The following is a 26,592-nucleotide window of genomic DNA, read 5'->3' on the forward strand; positions in this document are numbered from 1 at the left end:
ATTTCCGAACATAACCATTGATCGGTCATCATGTTGAAGCTACATCAAAAAAATTAGCTGTCATTTATTCAGTATGTTTTGCCAAATTATCAGGGACGGATATAGCATACTTTCATAATTCAGTCTCAATTCAGCTCTCAGACCGATTTTTGTTAATAAAATTTAATTTTTAAAAAAGGACTTCGAAATCCGAAAGTTATATTTGGCGCAGTCGGTAGGATACTCGAAATTGAACGTATCGAACGTGCAGTTTTGTCTTGTGGAGGTGTTTTTTCAATAAAAACAGCAATAATGGAAAACGAACGATTATATCCTTCAAAGACGTAGCACACATACCAAGTTTCTGGACTATGTTCATCTACCTGATCCTAGTATCGATTTGTATGTACCTGGAGCTCAAGAAGATTGGCTTCAGAGGGCGCAAAACCAAAGGACAATTCGAACCAAATCAGGACATCAAGATATCTAGGGTTCAACTTCCTCGCTGACCCTCCCACGTCGTGTCTTCGGGGAAAGGAATTATATGGCCCGTTCCCATGTGAACCGCTGACTATGCTGAAACAGAATCTTGCGATTCTGGAAAACTGATGTGCAAGAAATCTTATCTTCATGGGAAGAATACTTTTATAATTCAGTCCTGATTTTGCTCTCTGACTGTTTACACCTATTTTTGTCAATAAAATTTAATTTTTAAAAAAGGACTTTGACATCCGAACGTTATATTTTGTGCAAATGATGAAATTTTTTCATCAAAATGGGTGTTCTGTTCGACCCACGTACCCATAATTGTTCTACTGAGAGGACTATTTGCAATGTGGTGGATGAATTTGAGTACAATCGTTCAGTAAACGATCGACCACCACCCGTAGGTCGACGAAACTCAATATCTGCATGAAACGTCGCTGATGTCTGTGAGAGTGTGCAGAAGGATCCGACGCAGGCGATTTCGCGTCGCTCACAAAAACTTGGCCATTCGCAGACCACAACTTGGAGAATTTTGCGTCGTGACTTGGACCTGCAAGCGTACAAAATTCAACTGACCCACGAACTGAAGGTAAACGACTATAGACAACGACATATGTTCGGCTCTGGAGCAGTTGGCAAATGACCGACGGAAAATAATCTTCAGCTCTGAGGCCCATTTCTGGATGAATGAGTACGTGAACAGACAAAATTGTCGATAGCAAAATTGTGGGACGGTACTAATCCATATGAGATCCAAGAACGTCCAATGCATCCCAAAAAGTCATTCTTTGGTGTAAATTTTGGGTTGGCCGCGTCATCGGTTCATATTTCTTTCAGCACACGTTGGCCAGGCAATCACTGTCAACGGAGAGCACTATAGCTCGATAATTGCAACTTATTTAGGACTGAATTACTGATCTGGACACCAACGAAATGTAGTTTCAACAGAACGGTGCTACGTGCCACACTGCTCACGCCATATTGGATATTCTGCCCGATCGATTTAAGGTTATGGTCATCTTATATGGAGGTGATGTGAAATGGCCACCAAGATCGCGCGATTTAATCCCGTTAGACTTTTTGTTGTGAGATTTTCTTGACTCGCAGGTATACGCGAATAAGCCACAAACATAATCCATGCTATTGGCCAAATTCAGTCTGATTTATGCTACCGAAGAAGCTACGTAAGTATGTCTTTAGTACTTCTTCCTACCCGAATATTCCAAACCCATGTAGTGATTGATTGATTTTGGTTACTGATGAAAACAGTTTCATCATCTCTGGAAATTATGATCTTATCTGATAATATTCGGGTCGTCTATAGTTGATAAATACGTTTGTCACGGATTCTCCATAACACATTTCTGTGGTAGCCTCTGAAACGTTATACACCTCGAATTCATTGGAATTTTTATATCTGCGGAACTCTCATTTGAAAACTCTCTCAAGTTTTTCATCTCTTGAATACTCTGATAGCCATCTACAACGAATTCCATTAAATCTTAGCGAAGAACATTTCCTTCGATTCATCTGAGTGATTCGAATGTCTTTCAATATTCTACGTTATTATTCATTTCTCAATATTGCCTCGGCAAAAATTTCATAAACGACACAATTTCCATAATATATGTCCTGTATTCCCCGCAATTGTTTCAAATATGGAAGGAATAGAAGCAGGTTTTTCTGATATTGCTCAGCCTACTTTACTTTCATTAAAATTCACCCCGGAATGTACCAAGGTGCTTTGAAGTTTTCATTATATTAAAGCACATTTGTTTCAATAAAGTAATAAAATATTTCATTTTCGTTCCTTCTGCTGAAGGACTGAATTTCATGGAGATGTAAAAATTATACTGTGAAGCAGAATATATGATAATACAACCCAGCGAAAGGCATACTCAAATCACATATTTTCACATAATTTTGAATATGCGGTTGGTTACCTCGTTAACAGGCAGATGTGGCGATGACAAACATGTTGATTGTTATTCGCTTCTGCCTAACTTGAGGAATGATACTCTGAAGGAATTCGATTTTCAATTATCGGAAATGATCGACTTTATGTCGATGATAGACACTACCTTGGACTGCCCGAAACCGGTCTGCCAGTGTGTTCCAATTATTGAAAATCTATTGCGATAGTTGTGTCGCCAACAGCATATGCAGGAATCACTTCAGTGAAGAAACCTGCACTGATACCTGTCGGATATAATCCAATGCCCTTCGTTGTATTAGCCAGAGGAGTAGTCATTTTCTGATAGGTGTGTCTATTAACCTACAGTATAGGGACTTGAGACTGGTTTGAACAAATTGTTCCTTTGGAAGATTTGAACCTTCGACTTCTAGGAGAACAACCTCCTCTCCAAGACTTGCTGACCCACCTGGGGGTTACTTTTACGGGAACCCTCAACTGGGAACCGACTTGAGAGACACTCTAGACAGAGTCCGGAAAAGAACAAACCTCGTTAAAGTCTTGAGGGGCAAGCTCGGAAGATGAGACAGCAAAACCATACTACACACCTACAAGAAGTTCATAAGACCGATCCTGGACTATGAAGCCATGATTTACTGCGCGATCTCCCCGAGACTGACACACAGTAGACGAACCACAGAGAGGAGAATACAACGAAACATAGACAACTTTTCCAACCTAATCTCCTCCAACAAACTATACAGGGTGTTCCATTGCCAACTTCGTTATTATGGATGCTACGAATTTGGTTAAATGGGCAAACTACTAACATTTTTGATTGTCTGTCATGTCTGGTGAACGAAGAGGCCACTCAACAGGAACATTTGTAGCAAGCGCGCCAGCGAAACGTCAGGAAGAATTTCCAAAAATCCACGGTTTTCAAACTCGAAAAACAGTGTCACTGATTTCTATAAAAGTTTGGATCTTGTCTGTATTCATTCATAAATCACCGACCAAACCTCAATCGTCTCTAAGGGTCACCAAGTTCTAGTGTTTCCACTGAAATTTTATGTGTCTTCAGAATTCGTTGAATAAAAGACGGTGAAACAGATATTTCTCTAGATAAATATCTGATGGAATCATTTGGATTCATCTCAAAGTAGGCTTAAACGTCAATTTCTGTATCTTCAGATATTAAAAACATTTTTTGGTTCTCCTCTTCTCAAAAACTTTTTCACTGTTTCTGAATGGACGATGAAACACAGCAAAAAAAACGTCGATTAGGTAATTCACGATCGGGGAACGAATTGCAGTAGTGTTAGAGTGCTCTTATGCTATTTTTCTGGCAAACCAAATGGAAGAACGGCAATTCAAAAAATATTCGAACAGTAGTTGACAGTTACAATAATTCATGAGATGTTCATGATGTACTTTAGAATATTTCATAAATAGTATTCCAACAAAGTTTCAAGGTAATTCAATTACTCTTAATAATTATGTTTTATCGAATCAAATAATTTTTTTTCCAACCACAATAATATGATCCTTCAGTATTTTCTGTTCTGTATAAAATCGGCATCAATGATGTCACTTTAATACCATTATTGATACCAAACAGCTCAGAGGTGTCAAGTGAATGGTACGACATGATGATCACGAGTTCAAATCCCTGCGCAATTTTTTCTTTTTGCTGTTAGGAACAAAATATTGTATACTGGGTGTTTGGACAATAATGAGTTTTTATCTGCCAAAACAAATAATTTTTTATTCTGGTGAAATGAATAAATATTTCCACATAAGTCGCTAATTTTTAACTTTTGGAAAAAATATGATATGGGCTTTGTTGTTGAGAATCATGTATGATAAAATATAGGGTGTTCCTTTTAAAAATCATCATTTCATGAAATATTTTGAAAACGCGACTGTCAATTTTTTTTTGTTTTCGGCATCGAGAAGGCCTATGGTTTAATGGTTGAATGGTTTGCCCATTCAACTGAGTTTGTAGCATCAATAATAAAGGAGTTGGCAGTGATGCCGACTTGATTTGGAATACCCTGTATTACACCGTCAAACTGACCCCGATAAATTTGAGAATCCAGGAACTCCAAGAAAGATATGTCACCAGAACAATCAGCAGCAGCAACACCATCGAAACCGAGACGCTGGCCACCCCCAAGACGTCCCGCGGAGGCCCAAGAAAGGCCCCAAGGGAAACGCTCCCATTTTCTCCAGCCAGGCTCCTAGAAGCCCTGGAGGATATCCCGGAGTAACTGTACCCGGATCACTCCTAACAACTTCATCAAGGACAACTCGACCTACATGAGAAACGAGAACCGCAATCCCCAAGAAAATTCCCAGAAACAATTTAACATAAACCACTAACCTATATCAAGATACACATAAAAGAATTTTTATTTTTGTGATTCACACAGCCCCTGAAGAGGCACGAGCCTATAGCAGGACCCCACAGAGGAAACTGGTGTAATACTAACCTACCAACATTATTGGGAAATAAACGTATTTGACTTGATTTGAATCGACAATTTTTGAGACAATCTAGTTAATAGAAATATTCGATTCGTGAAAAATTATTCCTCAGCATACTTAGTCAGCCGCCAATGACATTGATCTCACTCGAATATGATACGCCAATATGACACCTGTTTCGAGTATAATCGAAATAGCTGCTGGAGTCTAATGATATCATTATGTGGTGTCACCTCTGTGAACGTACTAATAGGTAATATTGTGCGGTAACCAATACAAATCATCCAACTCGACCCCGCTCAAGCCACACGGTCATCATCATATAATTTGCAGAATTAACGATGCTGGTAACTAGAAAATCATTATCTACCTGTTCTCATACAATCGTGAAGTTTCGAGTTCCATCGGAAATCGGTTACACAACTGCAGCTGCATGAACAGGTGTTTGAGTTTGGCGAATAAACAGAAAATAATAATAATAATAATATGCTTTATTTACCATAAGACATAATCTTGTAGACAAAGCTTGGGTAGTACATACTTTAAAAAAGCAATACATACCAACTGTGCAATAAAAATATAAATGGTGCATTGGTACAAACTATGTTAAAATGGAGAATATAAAAGATATGTATATATAAAAGAGTAAAAGTCAAGTTTATAAAAGAGTAGACATAAAAAGTAACAACTTAAGAGCTCCTTAATGAGTAAAGATAAAAAATATGCGTAAGTCAATTGAAAGCTATCGTTAAAATATCCATCCAGAGTATAATAGGGTCTATCAGATAGAAATTGTTTGACTAACTTCCTGAAATGGAAGTCAGTTATATTGGCAGATCTTATGTCCATAGGCAAATGATCGTACATTTTTCCACCGTTGTAAAATATGGAGTCTCTGGTAATGTTTTTAGTTGGCACAGTGAGTTTCAGAGTGTCTGCAGTTTCGGGTGTTATAATGGGAAGAGGATGCAGCAAAGTTTAATATACGCTATTTATTAAACACACAGATTCCAGTATAAATAATGCAGTCACCGTTAGAATATTATGTTTTTTGAAAAAAGTTCTACAGGAGTCTCTTGATTTGAGGTTTCCTATATACCTTATTGCTCTTTTCTGTAAAATCAGTAGACTTTTGAATGAAGTTGGACTGCATGGTCCCCAAAAACGGTATTCCTTAGCCTAAGTGAGAATCTATGAGTGCAAAGTACGCCATCTTTGCAGTGTTGAACCCCAATTCTTTATAAATCACTCTAACTGCATAACAGCCAGAGGAGACTTTTCTAGTTAGTTGTTCAACATGATCCACAAATTTTAAATTCTGGTCAATGAAGACTCCTAGAAATTAAGTGTTATTTTTAGATTCCAGTGATCTGTCTTCAAAAAAGAGTTCGTTGATTGAGCATCTGAATGATAATAAATTTGTTTTAGTTAAGTTAAAAGATGGAATGTTCCAATCATACCAATCTTTAACTTTTTCCAAGTCGGCGGAGATTATTTTGTGCAACTCACAAGTGTCTTTATTATTCCAAAGTATGGTAGTGTCATCTGCATGTAAGGTGAACTTCCCAGAAATATTAAGCTTGGTAAGGTCATTAATATATAATAAGAAAACAATGGGACCCAATAAAGAACCTTGTGGAACTCCAGAATCAATTTCCCTTTCTTTTTTTGAAAGTTGAGTGGTTTTGACCATTTGCGTCCGTCCCATTAGGTAGTTACTCCTCTGCTTCCGAAACGTTGGAGCTTTGTCAACAGCTTTCTCAACAAACACCATCATTCTCGTTCATCATTAAAACCTCGTTCTTGAAAATCTTCGTTATGAACAACACTTGTAAAATGCTATTAATATGTAGCGTTTCCTAAATTATCTGATCCAGTTTTCTACTCAAGATTTTCAGGACAACTTACTGATTCGTAAGAAAGAACATGTTTCACCTAATCTGCATAAAAACCATTTCCCAAGCTGCGATCGACCTTTCCAAGTGATCAAGGGTTTCGTAGGGGGATCGGTTCGGCTCTTGCTTCATGAAACTCTTCCACTGAAACCACAAGGCTGCAACTCATATTTGGGGGGCAAGAATGACCTCAGACCATTGACCGCACTGAAGAATTAACCTTGATAGGAGACTGATGAATATTCACATATTTCGGCTTGTTTCGAAGAGATTTTAGTTCCGTGCTGAAATGAGGGTAATGCATGATCTCATCAGAATCATGTGAAGAAGTTATAGTGTCAAGGGCCGAAGCAGCATTACCACGTCGAATAGCAATACTAATTCTCCCTTTCAAAAAAGAAGAAGAACTGTGATCTTTCGTTGCTTGGCCTATTCTACTGTCGAGTTCATGAACGAATAACAGGGACTCCTGGCCATAATCACCAGAAGTTTCAACCGCTACTGGATTGAACAGATAGTTGTTACCTAAAAAAGAGCAGGAAGTCTTACAGCTCGATTTGACAATGACATTTGCAATGTTCCTTGTAAAATCACTCATATTTCCATGGTTTCCAATCAACACAAATTTCAACTTTTGGATCCGACTAATAATTACCCCCATGTTTCCCTCTCGGACAGATAATGTGAAGTAAAACCTTACTTTGTTTCAGATTCGCGACCCGTCAACTTCAAACCCACTCCAAGTCGACGGTCGTCTGCCACTTGTACTTCCGGAAAACCATGTGGGAATGCGCAACATGAGGCCGAACAAAATGTGGCATGAGCGATGCAACGGATATGAAGAATACCACACATCTCCACTTCACGATATTCACGCTTTTCCTGCTGCTGTTTCATTTGACAGAATATGGAGACGCAGGTTAGTTGGTGAAGAGTGACAGTCTGTTTCATATATTCTATTTTATATTTATGTATGTTGTAAATGATGGATGTAGCCGTTACTGCGTGGGTGGAGATCATCATGAAAAATGAGGAATATAACTTTCTATGTTTTTACCACTTTTATTTGTAACTACTGTTGCTGCAGTTTCGTCCTATAAGGACATTTTCAAACATTTACAACGAATGGTTAGATCCTTCGCGGCCGAGGTTTCCAGAGTCACTATTTTTCGGGTTGCAAGGACGTGGATTTTTGAAATTCCTTCCTGACGTTTCGCTGGTGCCAGTGGCTAGCTTCTTCATAGGTTAATACATTCTGGATTGATATTCGATGACTGAAAATTATGGTTTCGTTACGCGTATTTATGCTGTTTCAGTTATTCTGTAGTGCTACCAATTGGATTAGGTAATTTGACGGTGATATTTAACAATATTGATAATAATAATATTTTTGTGATGAAACATATCTTAATCTAGGAGAATCATTGGCAGAAAAAATTTTGAGAAACAATTCAAATCCAATGAGAGGAAACTCAACAAATAATTCAATTTTCTTGAGTCCAACATCAGAAGATGAAGCCACAAGAATTATATATAATCTCAAAAACCGGAAGTCGTCTGGTATAGATAATATTGAAGCGGAAACTCTCAAGGAGATTGCGAGTCAGATAGCTAGTCCTCTTACTTATATTATTAATAAATGCATTGAAACTGAACAGTTCCCTGATGAATTCAAAAAATCTGTCATATGTCCTATATTCAAAAACGGGGAACCAACGAAGGCTACCAATTATAAACCGATTTCTCTCATTACGAACTTTAGTAATATCTCTGAGAAAATTATAGAAATTAGGTTATCCAATTATCTGGATAAATATAAACTTCTATCTGATAAGCAGTACGGTTTCAAAAAGGGGCAAATCAATGGAAGATGCCATTATTGAGCTTACAAATCATATTTATGGAGCCTTAGATGAAAGTAGACCATGTCATTTTCGTAGACCTTGCAAAGGCTTTTGATACCGTGAGCCACACCATTTCAATATCTATACTGGAAAAAATTGGGATGAGAGAAAATTGTCCACTGTTATTTAAAAACTACTTTGTGAATCGAACACAATATGTCGGAATAAATGAAACACATAGTGATTTCAGAAGAATTGAATATGGTGTGCCTCAGGGTACCGTGCTGGGGCCGATACTATTTTCAATATACATTAACAGCTTTTCCATCGAGAGCAAAGGAAAATTAATCAGCTTTGCAGATGATACTGCAATGTTTTATGGGGGCGAGTCATGGCCTACTTTGAAGAAGATATAGAATCAGATTTTTTCCTAATCAAATCGTTCTTTGACAACAAGCTTCTAACTATCAACATAGATGAAACTTATTCCTTACCTTTTTCTAATTACGAAACAACAATGCCCAAATTTGATTCTCTATCTCTAGAAAACAATACACGAATAATGTACATCTGAAATGGGACCATCACATCAACTTTCTCCTGAAAAAACTTCGATTTGTTCTTTATGAATTCTAACAGTTGAATGATATTCTTGACCTGAAACAAAAAAAGATAATCTATCACAGTCTTGTGGAAAGTCACATCACTTATGGACTACTCGGATGGGGAGGTATATTTAAACGTCACTTCCATCCTCTTGAAGTCATAGAGCTCGAGATATCCAAATGATACAATTTATAAATAATCGGGATTACTAGATGTAAGACAATTGTATTACAAAAACTGTAACATAAGACAACACAAACATGACATGACAACATAAATATGACATGACAACATAAACATGACACTCACCCATGACTATAGTACTAGGCATCGTAAGCAGTTCCAATGTCCTCGTGTGCATACATCAGTGGGCCAGAAATGTCATCAATACTTGGGTTCAAAACTATACAACAGCTTACCTTCGAATATTCAAGAGATAGGTAATATCAACCAATTCAAAAGTAAACTAGTCAGATTTATGAAGAACTTACCTAGAGAGAGTGTTCATGATTTAATTTGATCCAGTTACACGAGACAAAAGATAAACAGTTGTAAATCATGAAATTTGAACCTCACACAACTAAAGTATGAACTTGGCCCTTTCTGCATTCTACTCAATACATGTATATTATTGATTTTTATATATTTCATATTAATAATTCAGTCAATATTTGTATCTTCCTAGTTTATCAATACCTATGAATAATGTGTGAAACTTCAATATTTGTTATCTTCACAAACAAGTATGAACTTCCGTGATCTGTCTGTATGTGGTTGTTTGTTTTTTTTTGTAACCTTTGATTTTGTCTATCAATGCGGGAATGTATGACATTGATATTTTATTATATTTTTTTAGCTATCACAACAAATTGTTTTACGTGAGTAATTGTAATTGTGTTATATGTAACATTATTTAATTTTTTGTATTTGTTAATTCAACCACACACAGGGCTAAACCCTCAGTGGATTTGCAATTTATTCATCATTACCTTCAAGATGTTGATTCTATTTTGTATGCAACATGGATGAATAAATATATGAATATTATTATCATTATTATTATTATTCATTGACTTTTTCTACCTGCTGTCCTGCTGTTTGCTATCCTTGAACTTCAAAGAATGGGATTTCATATTCGATTGAGTTTCACTGCTTCTTCTTTCCTGTTGTAATTATCCCTCTATTTGTGGATCTCTATTGCCTCTCATACCAGTTGGCTATAGTATCCCTAGTTGGGAGCAATGAGTTAAATTTTTTCAAACCATTCTCAGAAGTGAAGCCGTTCCACCCAGACTCTACTGAGACCAATAGTCAGTGTTCCAGACTCACCGACCTAACATTCTTAGATGTACTAATTGGACGATGTGGTGCTAGACTAACCCCAAAGTGTACCTGCACACACAATCGAACCACCATGCTAGCCATATCCACTCTAACGGATGGGCTCAAGAAGTATATAAACCAGAGCATGTAGAGGAAGAACTATAATACCTTTGAGTGACCTTGAGATCGAATGAATACAGTGTACCCCAGATCAACAAAGCCATGAAACTGAAGAGTCATAGGATTTCAAACGGGGAGAAGGATCAGGTGGTTGCAAGCGCGTATCTACTATATATCCCTAGGATCACAGACAGAATATTGATGATAATAATAATAAAAGTTGTTTTTATTGATAGGTAAGAAAAAAATACAATGATATTTTCTTAGATTTTTGATTCAGTGACTTCCTATTTGACTATATTGATTCCAAATCACTATAGCCACGTTTTATAATTTGGGAGACATGAGAGTTGAACGTCAGGGATTGGTCAATTATTAGACCAAGATTTTTCTTAGATTCTGTCAAAAGCAACTGATTCTCGTCCAGAATGATATAGATATTTCTTTCCTCATTGCTGTTCGACCAAATAGCATTACTACTGTTTTGGAGGGATTGATTGCCAGGCAGTACTTCTTTGAGGTTGTGAGTAAGGATTTTGAATCTGCATTTATTTGCTCACACGCGAGTGCTACAGAAGATTCCGAAAATCGTTTATAAATTTGGGTGTCATCAGCGTAGCTATGAATTTTGGTGTGATGGAGACACTTTGGAAATTGGGATGTGTAGATTACGAAAAGCGTAGGACCCAGAATTGATTCTTGAGGTACACCTGCAGATATATTCAAGAAACCAAAGTTACACATTGATATCTTCCATTAAAATAGTTATTAATCAGTGTAGAAGAAGAGTATAAGAAACCTGAATGGTTCAAAATAGCAACCAAAAGGCGGTGACTTATTTTGCCAAATTCTTTAAGAGTAACCTATTAAAACAAGTAGTGTTAATTAATTGTCATCAATTGATATATAAATATCATCAACTACTTTCAGTAGGGCACTCGTGCAGTTATGATTGGGTCTGAATCCCGATTGAGACACTGGTAAAACGTTTGGCTTGTCAATATAATTGCGAATCGGTTTATTAATGATTTTTTTGTTTCCATGATTAGGAAAACACGACAATCAAACAGTTTTTGAATCCATCAGGAATATAAAACAAAGCCTCAGATTGGTAAACGATCAAAGGGACCCACTATCAGCAGCAGGTATCTGTCGCATATCGTGCACTTGTGGAAAGTTATATATCGGAACCACCAAAAGATCCATGGGAACAAGGCTGAAGGATTCAGATCCAATGTGAATCGCTACTTTAGCATAGGCACCGCTCTCATAGCGCCTTGAGGAATTTCCTGTGGCACTTGAATTTTGTCTTGAAAAAATTTGGGAATCTTCCAAATGAAAGAAGACAACAATTGATTTCAACCAAGAAATCCCACACATGTTTCACTTTTTTTATCAATTTATATGTTTGATTCATTGTTTCATACTCATTTTCACTGGTCTGAGAAAGCTTTCCATTAGAAATGAAAGCTTGGCAAAGTAAACCACAGTTTTGATTTCGAAATTTTACTGAGACACCCCGTTAATCCATTTTCCCGTCACGAATTCTATATCGAATGTGTGAAGTGCAAACTAAACAGTTCAATATTCATATGAAGGTAGTTGTTTCGAGAGATTTTTTTCCAGTTTCTGTCTGAAAATTATTCTTCCGCATGAGGTACACATCTTTGTATAAAGTTTATGTCAAAAAGAGTTGCTTTTTTTCTTTATTTGGAAGATTTCCACAATTTTTTTATAAAGGTGGGCTAGCAGAATGCCTAAACATTCTTTTTCAGGAATTTCTAAATTGTTATGCTAAAATAGAAACCAAATCAATGGAGATTTGATGATGACATCAATACACTTTTCATTTTGATTCTGGAGAGTTTGCGTGGTTTCAGTTCGCAATTATCGTAATAAACTATGGAAAGCAGCAGCAATAGTTGCTGTTCATCATTTTCCATACTCCTAAGAAGGAGTTTAGCGAAATGGTGTGTGACGTCACCAGATATACGGAATATAAAACCGACTGGAAATTATCATTAGTTTCAGATACTTATGTGCAAGCGGAATGATAGTTTAACTTTTTTTCAGTTTGTGGAAGGTTGGAAACGCAGAAAAGCAGCAAAAGTTATTGATATCTTCACAATAAATGTCAATGAATGTCTGAACTTTTGGAGTTTATAACGCTGTAATTTCCCAATGAAACAAACCATTGAGATGTTATTTCATGAAAGAATAAACTAGCGTAATGATAAATTGAATACAATTGCAAACTTTCAACTAAGACGACTATATCTCTGCGTGTAATAAATAGAAGAAACAGAATCGAATCAATACAAGTCCTCGATTTATTGCTTCATTCAGATTCAGCGTTGACAAAAAGATCTGCAAACCTATACAAACATGGAAATGAAAAGCACTAAACCAGCAACTGAGAAACATTCATTTGCAGAGGCAGACGAGAAAATACGAGATCGTAAATCTGCATCGGGAATCTCCTTCAAATGTGCATCTAGGACGCCGCCGTGAATTGCTGTTTATCGCCTGTAACAAGAAGATGAAAATTCTTCTCTCGCATTCTTGATAAAACTAAAGCGGGAAAACTATGGGTCATAAAACGTGTAAATGAGAACCTGGAATAATATCCCGAGGAGTGGCTCTCGAGAAATTAAATGAGAAATTTTCTAGTTATCTCTACTGAAAACGGAAAAGGTGCTCAAAGATGATATTATTTCAGGAGGATTGTTGAACTTTCAGCCTTAGAAGGGGGTATTATTTCATTTTACCATTTCTTCCAGAAAGCGGATTACTTTGAACAATCAGAAACTCTGCTATTCCTCTCAGAATCAATTACGGCACCCTTAACTGAAAATTGAGTATCATTTTGTTTTTGTTTGGATGTGGATAAAAGATTTCCCTATTTGAGCAAATGCATTATTAACTATTTCGTTTATTGACACATTTTCAAAAATCTTGATGACCAAATAGCCTGAAAAACTTATCACATGGTTTTGAATCAACATTTCTTCGACTTAGTCTGTTAGTGAGAAATCAATCAACACTATAGCACTTATTCCTACCCTTGCTAAACTCATAGAAAAGCAGAATTTCATGTTTTTGCAATGATAATAACGTCCTTACTTCTCGTCAATTTGGATTCCAAGCAAATAAGGGTACTAATGATGCTATGTTCTCTCTGTTAGAAACGATACACTCCGAATATAACGCTAAAGAAGCAGTTGCTGCTATTTTCTGTGATCTATCGAAAGCTTTCGACTGTGTCAACCATGAGATCCTTCTTAATAAGTTGCAACAGTATGGCTTCAGAGGCAACACTCTCCACTGGTTTCATTCGTACTTATCAGGTCGCAAACAGGTAGTTAAAACAACCGAGTGTTTCTCTGCTCAAACTATCAAATGTGGTGTACCACAAGGATCGATCCTTGGCCCAATTTTGTTTCTTATCTACATGAATGACTTAGCTTTTATAGATATAGCGACCACAATTACTCTCTTTGCTGATGACACCACTTTATTATGGCACAACAAGGACATTCCTACCCTTCAAGATGCCATCTCAGCTGACATCAACAATATCAAAGAATGGTGCGACTGCAATAAGTTTTTTTCAATATGAATAAAACTAGCATACTTACTTTCCACTGCAACTTACCTGAGATCTGCCTTGGTGACAAAATCTTAGACAGGGTACATAATTATAAATTTCTATTGTTGAACATTGATGATAAACTGAAATTTAAAAATCACACAATAAACTCAAGCAAGAAGCTTGCCTCAGGTTGCTATGCACTAAGAGTGATTTCTAGAGAACTAGGCTACTCCCATTCAAGAACAGCTCATTTCGCTCTAATAGATCCCCATATTAAATATGGAATTGCCTTCTGGGGAGTCTGTTCTAGAGATTCATTTCAAATGATTTTTGTGCTCCAAAAAAGGGCTGTCCGATATATGTGCAAAGCAGTTCCCAGGGATCCATGCAAGCCTCTTTTCATAGCTCACGGTATTTTAACAGTAGCTGCCCTGTTAATTTTGGAATCAATTTGCTTGATAAAAAAAAATTCTTGTGCATCTCCCCCTTCCTCATATAATACTCGTAGCCACAATAGTAACATAGATCTGCCTATTCCTGCGAGCTCCCTTGTTAGGGATTCAATTATATTCAAAGGGATCAAACTGTTAAACCACTTACCAGCCCGAATTAAAGAAATTATAGTGCTTAACAAATTCAAAAAAGCAGTTAAAATGCTACTTGTTGATAGGGCCTATTATTCAGTTCAGGAGTATCTTGACGATTCACTTGAACCTTAACTTTTATTTCTATGTCTTGTTATTTCCAGTGTATCTCAGTGTATTTCTCATTTCTAGCTTATGTTTATTGTATTTTGTTTAAATTGTGTATGTTTTTTTTATGTAGATTTTTGTATCTTACATATTATTTATGACTTTGTCTACAAGATGTATTTCTTCAGACAATAAAGTATATTTGATTGATTGATTGATTGATCGAAAGTTTTGGTTTCGAATTATAATGGAAAGTGGATACCTAAAGTGATACAAGAGAACATATACAAAATGTTCGTCAACACACCAGTCATCAAAGCAATTATCATTTTCGAATCACAAATGCCACATACCCCATTAGGAGTATTAGCAGAAACTCTTAATAATACTTATAGTAGTCTTATTTCCGAATGTTTCCGTTCGAGAAAACTAAAAATGAATATGTCAAAAGACCAATACTCTTTTCCAAAGATGACTTGCGCCAGATGAGAGATACATTGGATACACTTCTCAAACAGTCAGCATCTCTTCAAAAAATCCTAAAGATATAGCGATTTCCGTAATTACAAACGAAGATACCAAAATGAAATAAATTTGAGTAGAAGAAATTCCTATGACTATTTTATTCGAATTTTGAATAACAAAGTCAAAGATACATAAAGACTTATGATTTTGAACGAAACTCTTTCATTGGGGTCAATAAAAATACTACTACTATCAATCCAAATGTATTCAATACATTTGTTTCGGATATAGCCAAAAATATCATTGAATATCTTCCACATAATATCACTACATCAGACTATTCAAGTAGTTTTTGCAAACCATGTGATTATTTTCTCATGGTTCCCGTTCTTCATGAAGATGTAGTGGACGCAGTTCATAAACTTAAAAACACAAATTATTATGACAATCAGTCAAATCCTCAAAGAAACTATGAACTCCCTTGTAGAACCTCTAAACGTTCTCATAAATCGCTGATTCACTGAAGAACAGTGTAGTTAAAAATCCATAAAAACGGAGACTCGAATTCCCCTGATGATTACCAACCTATTTATAGCAGCATAAAGCATAAAGTTTCTGCATTCAATAGAATGCTTCACAGATTATTGAATATTCCACTGTCTGATAGGGAGCTTCAGAAAGAGCTGAATTTGATTAAACAAATTGCGTTTCATAACGGTTACAAAGTAGATATTATAAACGCCATTCTTACCAAAAAACTTCAAAAGCAAGCCATGGACTTGGTATACTCATATTCAAGATGCGATAACGTCAGTTATAGGACATTGGCATATTTGGGTGAACCAACCAGGAATATTGCTTGTTTTTTGAAGAAAGAAGGCGTAAACGTAGCTTACAGAACGAATAATAATCTAAGTGAATGTATTAAAAACAATAAAGACAAAACTTCGTTGTTGGATAGATCAGGAGTATATAAGCTGACTTATGGCTTTTGTCCAAAACTGTATATTGGCCAAACTGGAAGAATATTTTCCCAAAGAATTAAAGAGCATAGAAGCAGTTTTATAAATAGAAAGACCAATTCCACATTTGCAAACCACCTATTAGCAGAAGGACATGAGTTCAATCAGGAATACGATGTGCTACATTTAGAAGAGAAGAGTTTGAAACTCAATCTTCTAGAATGTTTAGAAATTAATAGATTCAGGAATTCGGGTAATTTACTGAATGATCAATTAGAATCAAATAACTCTCCGTTACTGAATATTTTTTCAAATGTGGAAAATGGAACATAAGCTCAGGTAATTAAATTCATTACAAACTTAGGTGAAAAATCAGGTACTTAAAATTCAGGTACCTCAAATTGTAGAATAAGGTATAAATAGCATTTAATGTGTAGAATTAGTTATTAAGACACGCCAGAGGAAGCCATTGTATGGCGGAACAGGTGTTGGGTTTTTGTAAAACTATCTAGTGAAAATCACACAATAAAGTGTTTTTAGAATACGTTAGTTATGGATTTTCATCAAGTATCGGCCGATTCCATCATATATTTATATATTTTTCGAGAGAAGTCGTTGAAATTATCGTGAAAGAATGTCTAATACTATTTCTGAATCAACACAATATTCCACATGAACATCAATTTGGATTCATCAGAAATAGATCAACCACCGGATCACCAATAGGTGATCGAAAACGTAGGAAATGGACACCATACTGTTGTAACATTGTCGGTTCTGAGCAAAACTTTCGACTGTGTGAATTTTGTGGTATCAGAGGATTAGCTTTGAAATTCTCCCTATCCCAAGGTATAGAAAGTATACAGTATACGTAATTGGTAATTCATCAGATGAAAAGTCTGTGCATCATGGAATACCTCTGGGATACAGGAAGATCTTCCAAAGTGATGAGTGCAGTTGAAGGGCACCACAAGGTCCGAACTGGGATCTTCTGACACAAACTTGGTATTTCAGTCAACACTGAAAATGTTGGAGAATAATCTAAGCTGCGCAAAGTTTGGCATTATAGATCTGCTGAGTGGGAGGATCTTCAAGACAATTCCCAAAATTTTTCCTAGCTAGACGTTTGTTACAGCTCTGATGATTCCTCAACTTGTGCTTTTGAATTCACGGAAGTTATTTTGTTATCTCTAACCCTCTTTTCATGTATATCAACGACTTATTGAAAAAAAACAAGAATCCACTATGATGCTTTGCTAACGACAGCGCACTTGTCTCGTCATTCCATTTGGATTCCGGAACATCGGCTGTGAATTCACATCTTCACTGGCAGCGGGAGGTTGTATATCTTGATGAGACTATAGAAGTGATTTCGAATTGGAGTGGAAATTTTCCCAAAAAAAATAAATGTCTGCGAACCGGATTTAATAATGTCTGCTACGATAAGTTTATTGAAGGTTAAAATGGATATCAATATGCCTAGGCGCAATCATTTCGCTGGTATTTTAAGAGCTCCTTCTCAGAAGCTTGTAACTGTTCCGAACCAAAAAACTGTTCACACCTCAGCAAATTTTGATGCTTCATAAAGCTCAGATCAGAACTTCTTTGGAGTATTGTTCTTGAGTATGGAGCTCCGCTCCTAAGAATACCCTGGAGCTGCTGAATTCCATCCAGAAATAAGACATCCGCCTGATTGGAGAGGCGAACATCATGTGCAACTTCGACAGCCTGGAACATCGAAGAAATGCTGGAGATCTGTCTCGCTTCAATAGAGACTTTCACGGAAGATGTGCAAGTGACTTGGCTAATTTGATTTCACCAAGAGCGGTACATGTACGTTTATGTGAAATAGACTTTCTGAGAACGGTTTTCCAAATGAATCCAATCTCCAGATATTCACAGACACCGATCTCAGAGCGCCTTGAATATTTTCCGTAATGCTTGTGTTTTGTCCTGAAAAAAAATTTCATCTCTAACTTTTTGAACGCTGTTTCAATGTTTTTCCAAAAGAAGTCTGGGTTCTGAATTCTCCTGGAGATATTCAATAATAATGATAATGATATTTATCAACTTTACTAGTTAAAAAGTATAAAATTCCTTTCACAAAATAGTACACAGTAATGAGGAAGATGTCCATAGGGTGTAAAACACAATAAATATAATACAATACAAATTAAAAAATAATACAATACAAAGTAAAGAACATTTACAGTCAAACATACACATGGAGTGTAAAACATAATGAATATATTACAATACAAATTTGAAACATTTATAGTCTAACATAGCTGTCCGGCTAGAGTGAAGAATTATTGATTTGAAAAAATTCATTGATGGTATAGCAGTTTTTATGATGAGATAGGCTTTCAATCGTGCTTTAAAAATCGATATATTAGGCGAGTTTCATATTGTGCTGCCCAACTTATTGAAAGCTTTTGGGCCAAGGTATTGTTGACTTTTTTGAAAAAGTGCGGTTCGATGTGCTGCAGTTACCAATGAATTCCTTAATCGAGTTGAGTAGCCATGATTCTGTCAATTCGCTTCAAATGAAGATATATTTTCAAATACATAAATACATGATTCATATACATACAAACCAACAAGAGTGAGAATTCTCAATTTCTTGAAGGAATTTCTACATGACTGTCGCCATTCCAGATCATCAATTATTCGGATTGCATATTTTTGAGTATAAAAACTCTTCGTGCAGAAGATCCCGTCCCCCAATTTAGAATTCCATATCTTATATGAGAATTGATGGCCGCATAGTTCAGGCTGAGCGAAACTTCCTTGCTGCAGTGATTTCTCATGAATCTAAGTGCGTAACAATTTTTTTTCAATTTATCGCAGAGTAGGTCAATATGTGGGTTCCACGTAAGTCTGTGATCTACAGTGAGACCAAGCATTTTTGTTGTTGAGCAAGATGTAACCTCCAGATCGTTATATTTAAATATACTAAGAGAGTCATTCATATTACCTAGCGAATATTTCATTAACACTGTTTTATTAATATTGAGGGGTAGATGGTTTTTAGTAGCCCATGTAATTATTTTTCCATAGACCAATTCAGTTATTTCCGGAAATTTTGGGATTTTTTGATTTAATCAAAAGGTTGGTGTCGTCTGCATATGCAACTATATGTACCATCGTGAGGTCATGAAGATACTTTATTAGATCGTTAGCATGAATTGGAAAGAAAAGCGGTCCCAAAATGGATCCTTGAAGAACACCCTGTTTTATTGTTATTGATTGACTTCTCCCACCTTTTACAATGACTTGCTGTTTCCTATTCTGAAGACATGTCTTTATCAAATCTTGAGCAATTCCCCGCACCCCAAGTATTCATTTTCAAAATTGATAACTCGGGATCTACACAATCGAACGCCCTTGAAAAATCAATAAACAAACCGCATACTTTGAATTTGCGGTCAAGATGAGTTATTGAGTGATCATTGAAATCATATAGAGCTGTTTCAGTACTTCGATTATTCGTAAAGCCATGCTGATTCGATTTGAGAAGATGATTTGCTGATATCTACTCTGTCATGTCACTCTCTCTTTCTCTTCAGCTCAAAGTTGAATCACTTCATCTGAAAAATATCGAGGTTTTAGTCATCCCACCTTGGTTTAGATGGGTTTCGCTTTCCTCGACTCATCTTGTTATAATCTTCGCATGTACCCAGGCACAAGTACTCGATTTCAAGTTGTTTTTTAGATACCTTGAATGGTGTTGTTGATTGAATAAATATGCCACCCACTCAGAAAATATGCAGCCATCAACATATCGTTACAGTTACAGGAGAATACGAAGCTAGTGTTGCAGTGCAAATATTTTAAAACTCTCAAATCGTCTTTAGTCAGCAAATGTCCCAACTGTGTTGCCAAACATTTTTTCCCTGATGTATGAAGTGTCATCTTGCTGAGAAGGCGATAATAAAACTTCACGTGAAATATTGCGTTTTCCCTATCTTCTTGACGTTTGAGATGAAATTCATTGTTCGAGGTTTTGTGACATTCTCGGTCGGTCTTTTGTGTCCCTAACATTAAGTTCGGTCCGACAACATTTATTATTTCACGCACTCCCTTCGAATGAGTTCAGTTCGTGTATGGTTTTTGCGTTATTTGGGGATTCGTTTTTTGTTGGCCATAATAATGGGGCAGTTTTTTATATGTTCTGTTATGAAGTGTACCTTATAAAAAATATAATACACCTCTGTTGCTGACGGAGGTGGAATATTTCTGAAAGAGATTTACCATTTACTTGGAAAAATGAACAAATTTACTAAATGGGTCCCTTTTCAAGATTTTTTGTTCCATTACAGTAGAAAATCATGAATGAACTCGCACCAGTATTTTGCAGACTTTTCAACCTGTCTCATAAGGAGGAATTTCCCTTCTTGTTGGAAGATTGTTCGCGTTCAGCCCATTCCCAAAAATGGCAAAAAATATTTTTCAATCAACTGAAGACCAGTCGTTTGCTGTCAGTATAGTATAAAATTCCTTTCACAAAATAGTACACAGTAACAAGGAAGACGCCCATAGGGTGTAAAACACAATAAACATAATACAATACAAATTAAAAAATAATACAATACAAAGTAAAGAACATTTATAGTCAAACATACACATGGAGTGTAAAACATAATAAATATATTACAATACAAATTTGAAACATTTATAGTCTAACATACATATGAAAGGGTTAATTGTTCAAAAATAGCTGTCCGGTTAGAGAGAAGAATTATTGATTTGACAAAAATTCATTGATGGTATAGCAGTTTTTTTTGATGAGATAGGCTTTCAATCGTGCTTTAAAAATCGATATATTAGGCGAGTCTCTTATTGTGCTACCCAACTTATTGAAAAATTTTGGGCCAAAGTATATGATGAGATTTTTTGTTCCATTACAGTAGAAAATCATAAATGAACTCGCACCAGTATTTTGCAGACTTTTCAACCTGTCTCATAAGGAGGGGTTTTTCCCTTCTTGTTGGAAGATTGTTCGCGTTCAGCCCATTCCCAAAAAGGGCAAAAAATATCTTTCAATCAACTGAAGACCAGTCGTTTGCTGTCAGTGATACCAAAAATCATCCTGTAATATTTGGAAGGCTTTAACCTCTTGAGCGAACATCAATATGGCTTTCAGAAACAAAGATCAACAGGCGACCTTCTATAGTATGTCACCTATTTATTTATTTATTCATTTACCAATATTGGGGTTACAAACAGATTAACAAATCCAATAGAGAACCCATTTTATAATTTTATTTCGAGTGAGTTTCGAGAAAAAAGAATATAAATGTTAATTTTTTGTGAATTACATTGGACAATCGAAGAATAACATAATTCTTATAAGAGTGACAGAGACTACAGAAATGATCACAACTTATCAATGAAATTTTTTTATCCTGCGTTTGAAACAGTCTAAAGAGATTTCAAAACATTGAATATCATTGCAAATTTCGTTAAAGGTTTTAAGCATTCTATAGAGTGCTGAATTTTGAGCAGCATTTGTCCTTGTGGAAGTTAACTTAAGGAATTCTGTACTCCTTAACGTTTTACCCTGACCATTGAACTCGATTTTGGAATAAAGCTCTTGGCAGTGGACTAATCCTTTTATCAATTTAAGAATCGTGATAAGATCCGTAACAGTTCTTCTATCCTTCATAGGCATAATATTGTATTGGCGCATAATGGGAAAGTAATCGCTATTCGTAATTAGAAAATTTAATTTATGACTAATGTAGCGAAAAAATTTGTTTTGGACTCTTTCAATGCGATCTTTGTTTGTGTGGTACTGAGAATTCCAAATAACCGATGCAAAACAGAGCCTACTATGTACATATGCATAATATAAATTGTGTAGAGGTCAAAATCAAATCAAAATCAAAAATCAAAAAATCTTTATTTCCGTAGACCTAGGGAAGGCATGGAAAAAGTCACATTACTCAGTACAATTACAATGAGGTCACAATCGTAAAACAACATAATTATAAGATATACTATATAACATTTAGACCATAAAAGGGATACAAAAATTAAAATTTAAAATTCCAAATCAGACTGAAAAAATTCATCAAGCGAATAAAATACCTTTTCACATAATAGTTTCCGAACTTTTTGTTTTAAAGAGCTTTATACTAGTTATTTTTTTAATGGATATTGGGAGCTTGTTGTACAGTTTTATTGACATGATATGAGGTCCATTAGTGACCTTGGCTAACTTATGACTAGGAATTAAAATGCTATAGTTTTTTCTCAGGGTGAAGCCCGAAAGAAGACATGTATCATCTCTGTTCTGAAACTTGGAGCAATTTGATTTAACGTAGATTACGCAATTAAGAATATACATGCAAGTAACAGTTAATATATTCAACTTTGCAAAAAGTGGTTTACAGGAATCGAGTGGTTTTTTAAAACAAATTGTTCTAATAATCTTTTTCTGGAAAATTAATAAGTCACTGATTCTATTGCAGTTGCCAAAACAAATAATATAGTAATTGAGGGCAGAGTAAACATATGCATAATAGTAACTTTTAAGATTCCATATAACGAAACAGTGTGTCGCTAATTTCTTCAGTATGAAATCAACATGAGGTTCGTTCCAACCTTGAGTCACAAACAGATTTCCAACTGTTTGTAAATCGTTGAAAACGCGCATGTCTGGTAGATATTGGTTTCTGATTAATTTGAAATTTCTGATTGGAACAGCTGACAGTTCAACTGAAGTTTGGCATGGAATTTCAACATAACTTTTAAAAATAATTTGGGAAAGAAAGTTTTTGGCTTTCTACTACTCCATCTTAATACAAAAAAAGGGGATGAGGGAATCTTCCAAAGAAAGGAAGGAAATAATCAATTTGAAAATAAGTAACTCTATACATGGATGTGTAGATCATGCAAAGAAGTAACTTTCAGACACAAACTGAAAGAATGTCCTCCTGAAACAGCTACTTTCATATAAACATTGAATTACACGAAAGAAAAAAAAATTCTTTTGAAACAAATACTTCTATATGAACACTGAATTATACAGAAGATACTTTTCTCTACTCAGTTTGTATTTCAAACATTCCACAACGAATGTCACTCCTAAAAATATAACCCCTTCAATTCTTTAAAAATAAATCTAATCAAGTGTATTTCTGGAGAGTAAAAGAAGGTTGCAGTATTTTATATCTTTATTATTACTTATCAACATGGAACTGGGAGGTCACCGCAATAATTAATTTGTCTAATTAAAGATGTTCATATTATAGGTTCACTTAAAGAATTCCCAATTTTTCCTGCGCCAGGAAATACATAATTTATTTTATAACAATTTTTGCAGGTTATGTTGTTTGTAAGTTGCATGAACATAAAACAGAAACACTAATATGGAATACGCATGCGTCAGATTGATGGTTAGAAGATAATCCTCAAACCATTCTGATAGATTTCGAACAGGTTTGAATCTTGGATGGAACAGAAAACTGATAGTTTACTAATGGTTGGAAACTCACGTTGGAACGCAATCACATTACTGCGCAGAATCCTGACTGTCAGAAACTGTTTCTGACGCTGGTTGGAACGAACCTATGATGATTCCAATTGAGTTGGGAATCAATAAAAACTCCTAAAAATATTTTATAGTTTACCTGTTCAATACTTTTAATCTCAGACCTAACCAATACACTACAATCAGTTTCCTGAATTGTAAAGAGAATGGTGTTGGTTTTAAGATTATTTAGAATCAAGCCATTTTTAGAACAATAATTTTGCATGTTGGATACAGCATCATTTGCTCTTACTGACAATGTTTCACATTCCGAACCACTGACAGTAAAAGATGTGTCATCAGCAAATTGTATAGAGCACTGTGGATGATTAATTTTTGAAAGGTCATTAACAAATAAAATAGATAGTGTAGGCCTTGGGGCACACCTGTAACAACATTTCGAGATTCAGAGACAAATGATCCAGTCTGAAGCCTAACTTTAACAACCTGTGTACGACCAGTTAAATAGGTTTCAATCCATTTCAGACTTGGACCAGGTTTTGCCGTTCTGAAATTTTGAAAGTTTCTTTTGAGGAATCTAATAATACTATCACATATATTGACGGTTCTTCTATATGTGAATTGAATGACAACTTCTAGTCCATAATTATTCCCGAGTCTTTAACTTCTGAAACTAATTTCAGTTCATGATTTTCAAAGTAACAATTATTTCTGATTATATTTTTGTTTCTGGAGAATGAGATTGACATGCATTTTTTTGAATTGAGAAACAAATCATCATCATCACAGAATTTTTTGAACCGCTTCAGGTCCTCCTGAATTTCTCCGCTGTCATATGAATCCTTTTCGGTGTGATAGATTTTCAAGTTATTTACACTCAGTAAAGCAACTAGAGATTTCGTTGATGTATATAGTGAAGAGTAAAGGACCCAAATGGCTGCCTTGAGGAACTCCGGAGGATACCGTAAAGGGGAGTGACGTAAATCCATTTATGGCCACCATTTATGACCTGTTATTCAAATAGAACCATATCCATCTCAATAAAAAGTCATTCACACAGACTTCAACAAGTCTCTTTAATAAAGTTTTGTGACTAATCTTATCAAATGCCTAACTTAAGTCGGTGTATACAACATCAACCTGAACCTGTTTATCCATTGAGTTCAACAAAAAATCGGTGAATCCTATTAAATCAGTTACTATCGACCTATGGAGGAAGAAACCATACTGTTTACTGATTATGATGTCCTTGACCATATCAAGGATGTTATTATATATTATTTCTTCAAAAAGTTTGTCAAATAAATACACATAATTTACTGATCGGCCTATAATTCTTTACATTGTGTCTGTCGCCGCTCTTGTAGATTGGTGCAATATGCGAAATTTTTCATTTAGCAATGATTTATTGAAAATGTATAGTAGAGGCGAGACAAGGTTGTTCTTGCACTGCTCAACAAAGGAAAAGAGTATATCATCAGGACCTCCACATTTTTCCATATCTAACGAGTTAATAGCTGTCAGTAAGGTATATTCATTTATTTCGACGGATTCGACTGGGGAGATGAAATAACGCAATCAAAAAACATGGAGAGCCAAGAGCTGTTTGTAGGAATGTATACGATGTAACATCAGCTTCATGCATCGAAACCCTGTTAATGTTTGGTGGTAATTTCCTTTATTTACAGTCATCCAATTATTATTATTATAACAGAGCCATCAGTAGATTTGAACTCTCGAAGTAAATTCATGCAATCCATCCAAACTTGTGAATAACTTAACTTGGTACAATCGTCAATAAGTGATACAGGCATTCATGCAACATGTTCAGTGGCTCAACTTATCAACTTTCACTCATGACTTCTGAGCAGATTGGTACTTGCATGGATCAATCTCTATCCAGTAGAAGAAAGGCTCCAGAGCCAAAACAGCATATCCACTGCAAAAATGGTAGACTTGGCAACACTGAACATGGTGTTTCTCTCCTGTGATTTCTTCTTTATCTGCAGTGGACTGACTCGCAATATTCCGCAGTCAATGACACTGCGATGAATGGTGCTGACATACTAATGACCCAGAGTAAGATTTACTGGAACAAAATGTTCACAACTATCAATTTCCATTCTGAAATAGATGAGTTCCTCCCTGCCTGAAGACAACACAAAATTAAAATATGGTCTTATCGACAGTTCAAATTTCACTGTGATTTCTGAGATATTGATATGCATTGTATGGTGTGAGGTATACTATGATTAGTGATCATGCATTATTATCTGCCTACCATGCGTTCTTTCACTCTCACATATCATATGGAACAATTCTATGGGTAATAGTACTGAAGCAAATAAAGTTTTTGTTCTTCAGAAAAAGGTGGTAAGAATAATCTCACAGGCCAAGCAGAGTGATTCCTGCAGACCCCTTTTCGCGACATTGAAAATTATGACTTTGCCATCTATATTTATATATCATACACTCTTAGAAATACATCTCGAAATCTCGAAATTAATGCTGATGTCCATAATCATAATACTAGGAGCCGGCTACTCATAAGACCGAACAGATTAAGATTGAACAAATCAAGAAAAAATTCTATGAACGTTGACTGTTATAATATCTTGCCTCCTCAAGTTAAAGCTTTCGATTATAATACTTTCAAAAAATACCTAAAGAATCATCTTATCTCAAACACATTCTATTCTATGGATGAATATATGGCTGCCCAACTCTAGGT

At 35.6% G+C, this 26,592-nt stretch overlaps 1 protein-coding gene across 4 annotated transcripts in view; it reads left to right on the forward strand.

Moving 5' to 3' along the window:
* gogo (thrombospondin-1 like protein golden goal) overlaps positions 1-26,592 on the forward strand; it is a 398,554-nt gene that overhangs the window by 210,713 nt on the left and 161,249 nt on the right. For 2 of the 4 annotated variants that reach the window (XM_074184938.1, XM_074184939.1), the window contains exon 2: positions 7,470-7,678. In XM_074184938.1, the coding sequence (XP_074041039.1) occupies positions 7,579-7,678 (100 nt within the window). In that variant the 5' untranslated portion in view covers positions 7,470-7,578. Of the gene's footprint in view, positions 1-7,306; positions 7,679-26,592 lie in introns of those variants that run through there. The other 2 variants (XM_074184941.1, XM_023171008.2) reach the window with 2 other exon arrangements.

The sequence above is a fragment of the Leptinotarsa decemlineata genome, unplaced genomic scaffold, assembly GCF_025532065.1.
Source record: "Leptinotarsa decemlineata unplaced genomic scaffold, Ldec_3_MD MMD2_tig00026361_RagTag_RagTag, whole genome shotgun sequence".
Taxonomy (NCBI): Eukaryota; Metazoa; Arthropoda; class Insecta; order Coleoptera; family Chrysomelidae; genus Leptinotarsa; species Leptinotarsa decemlineata.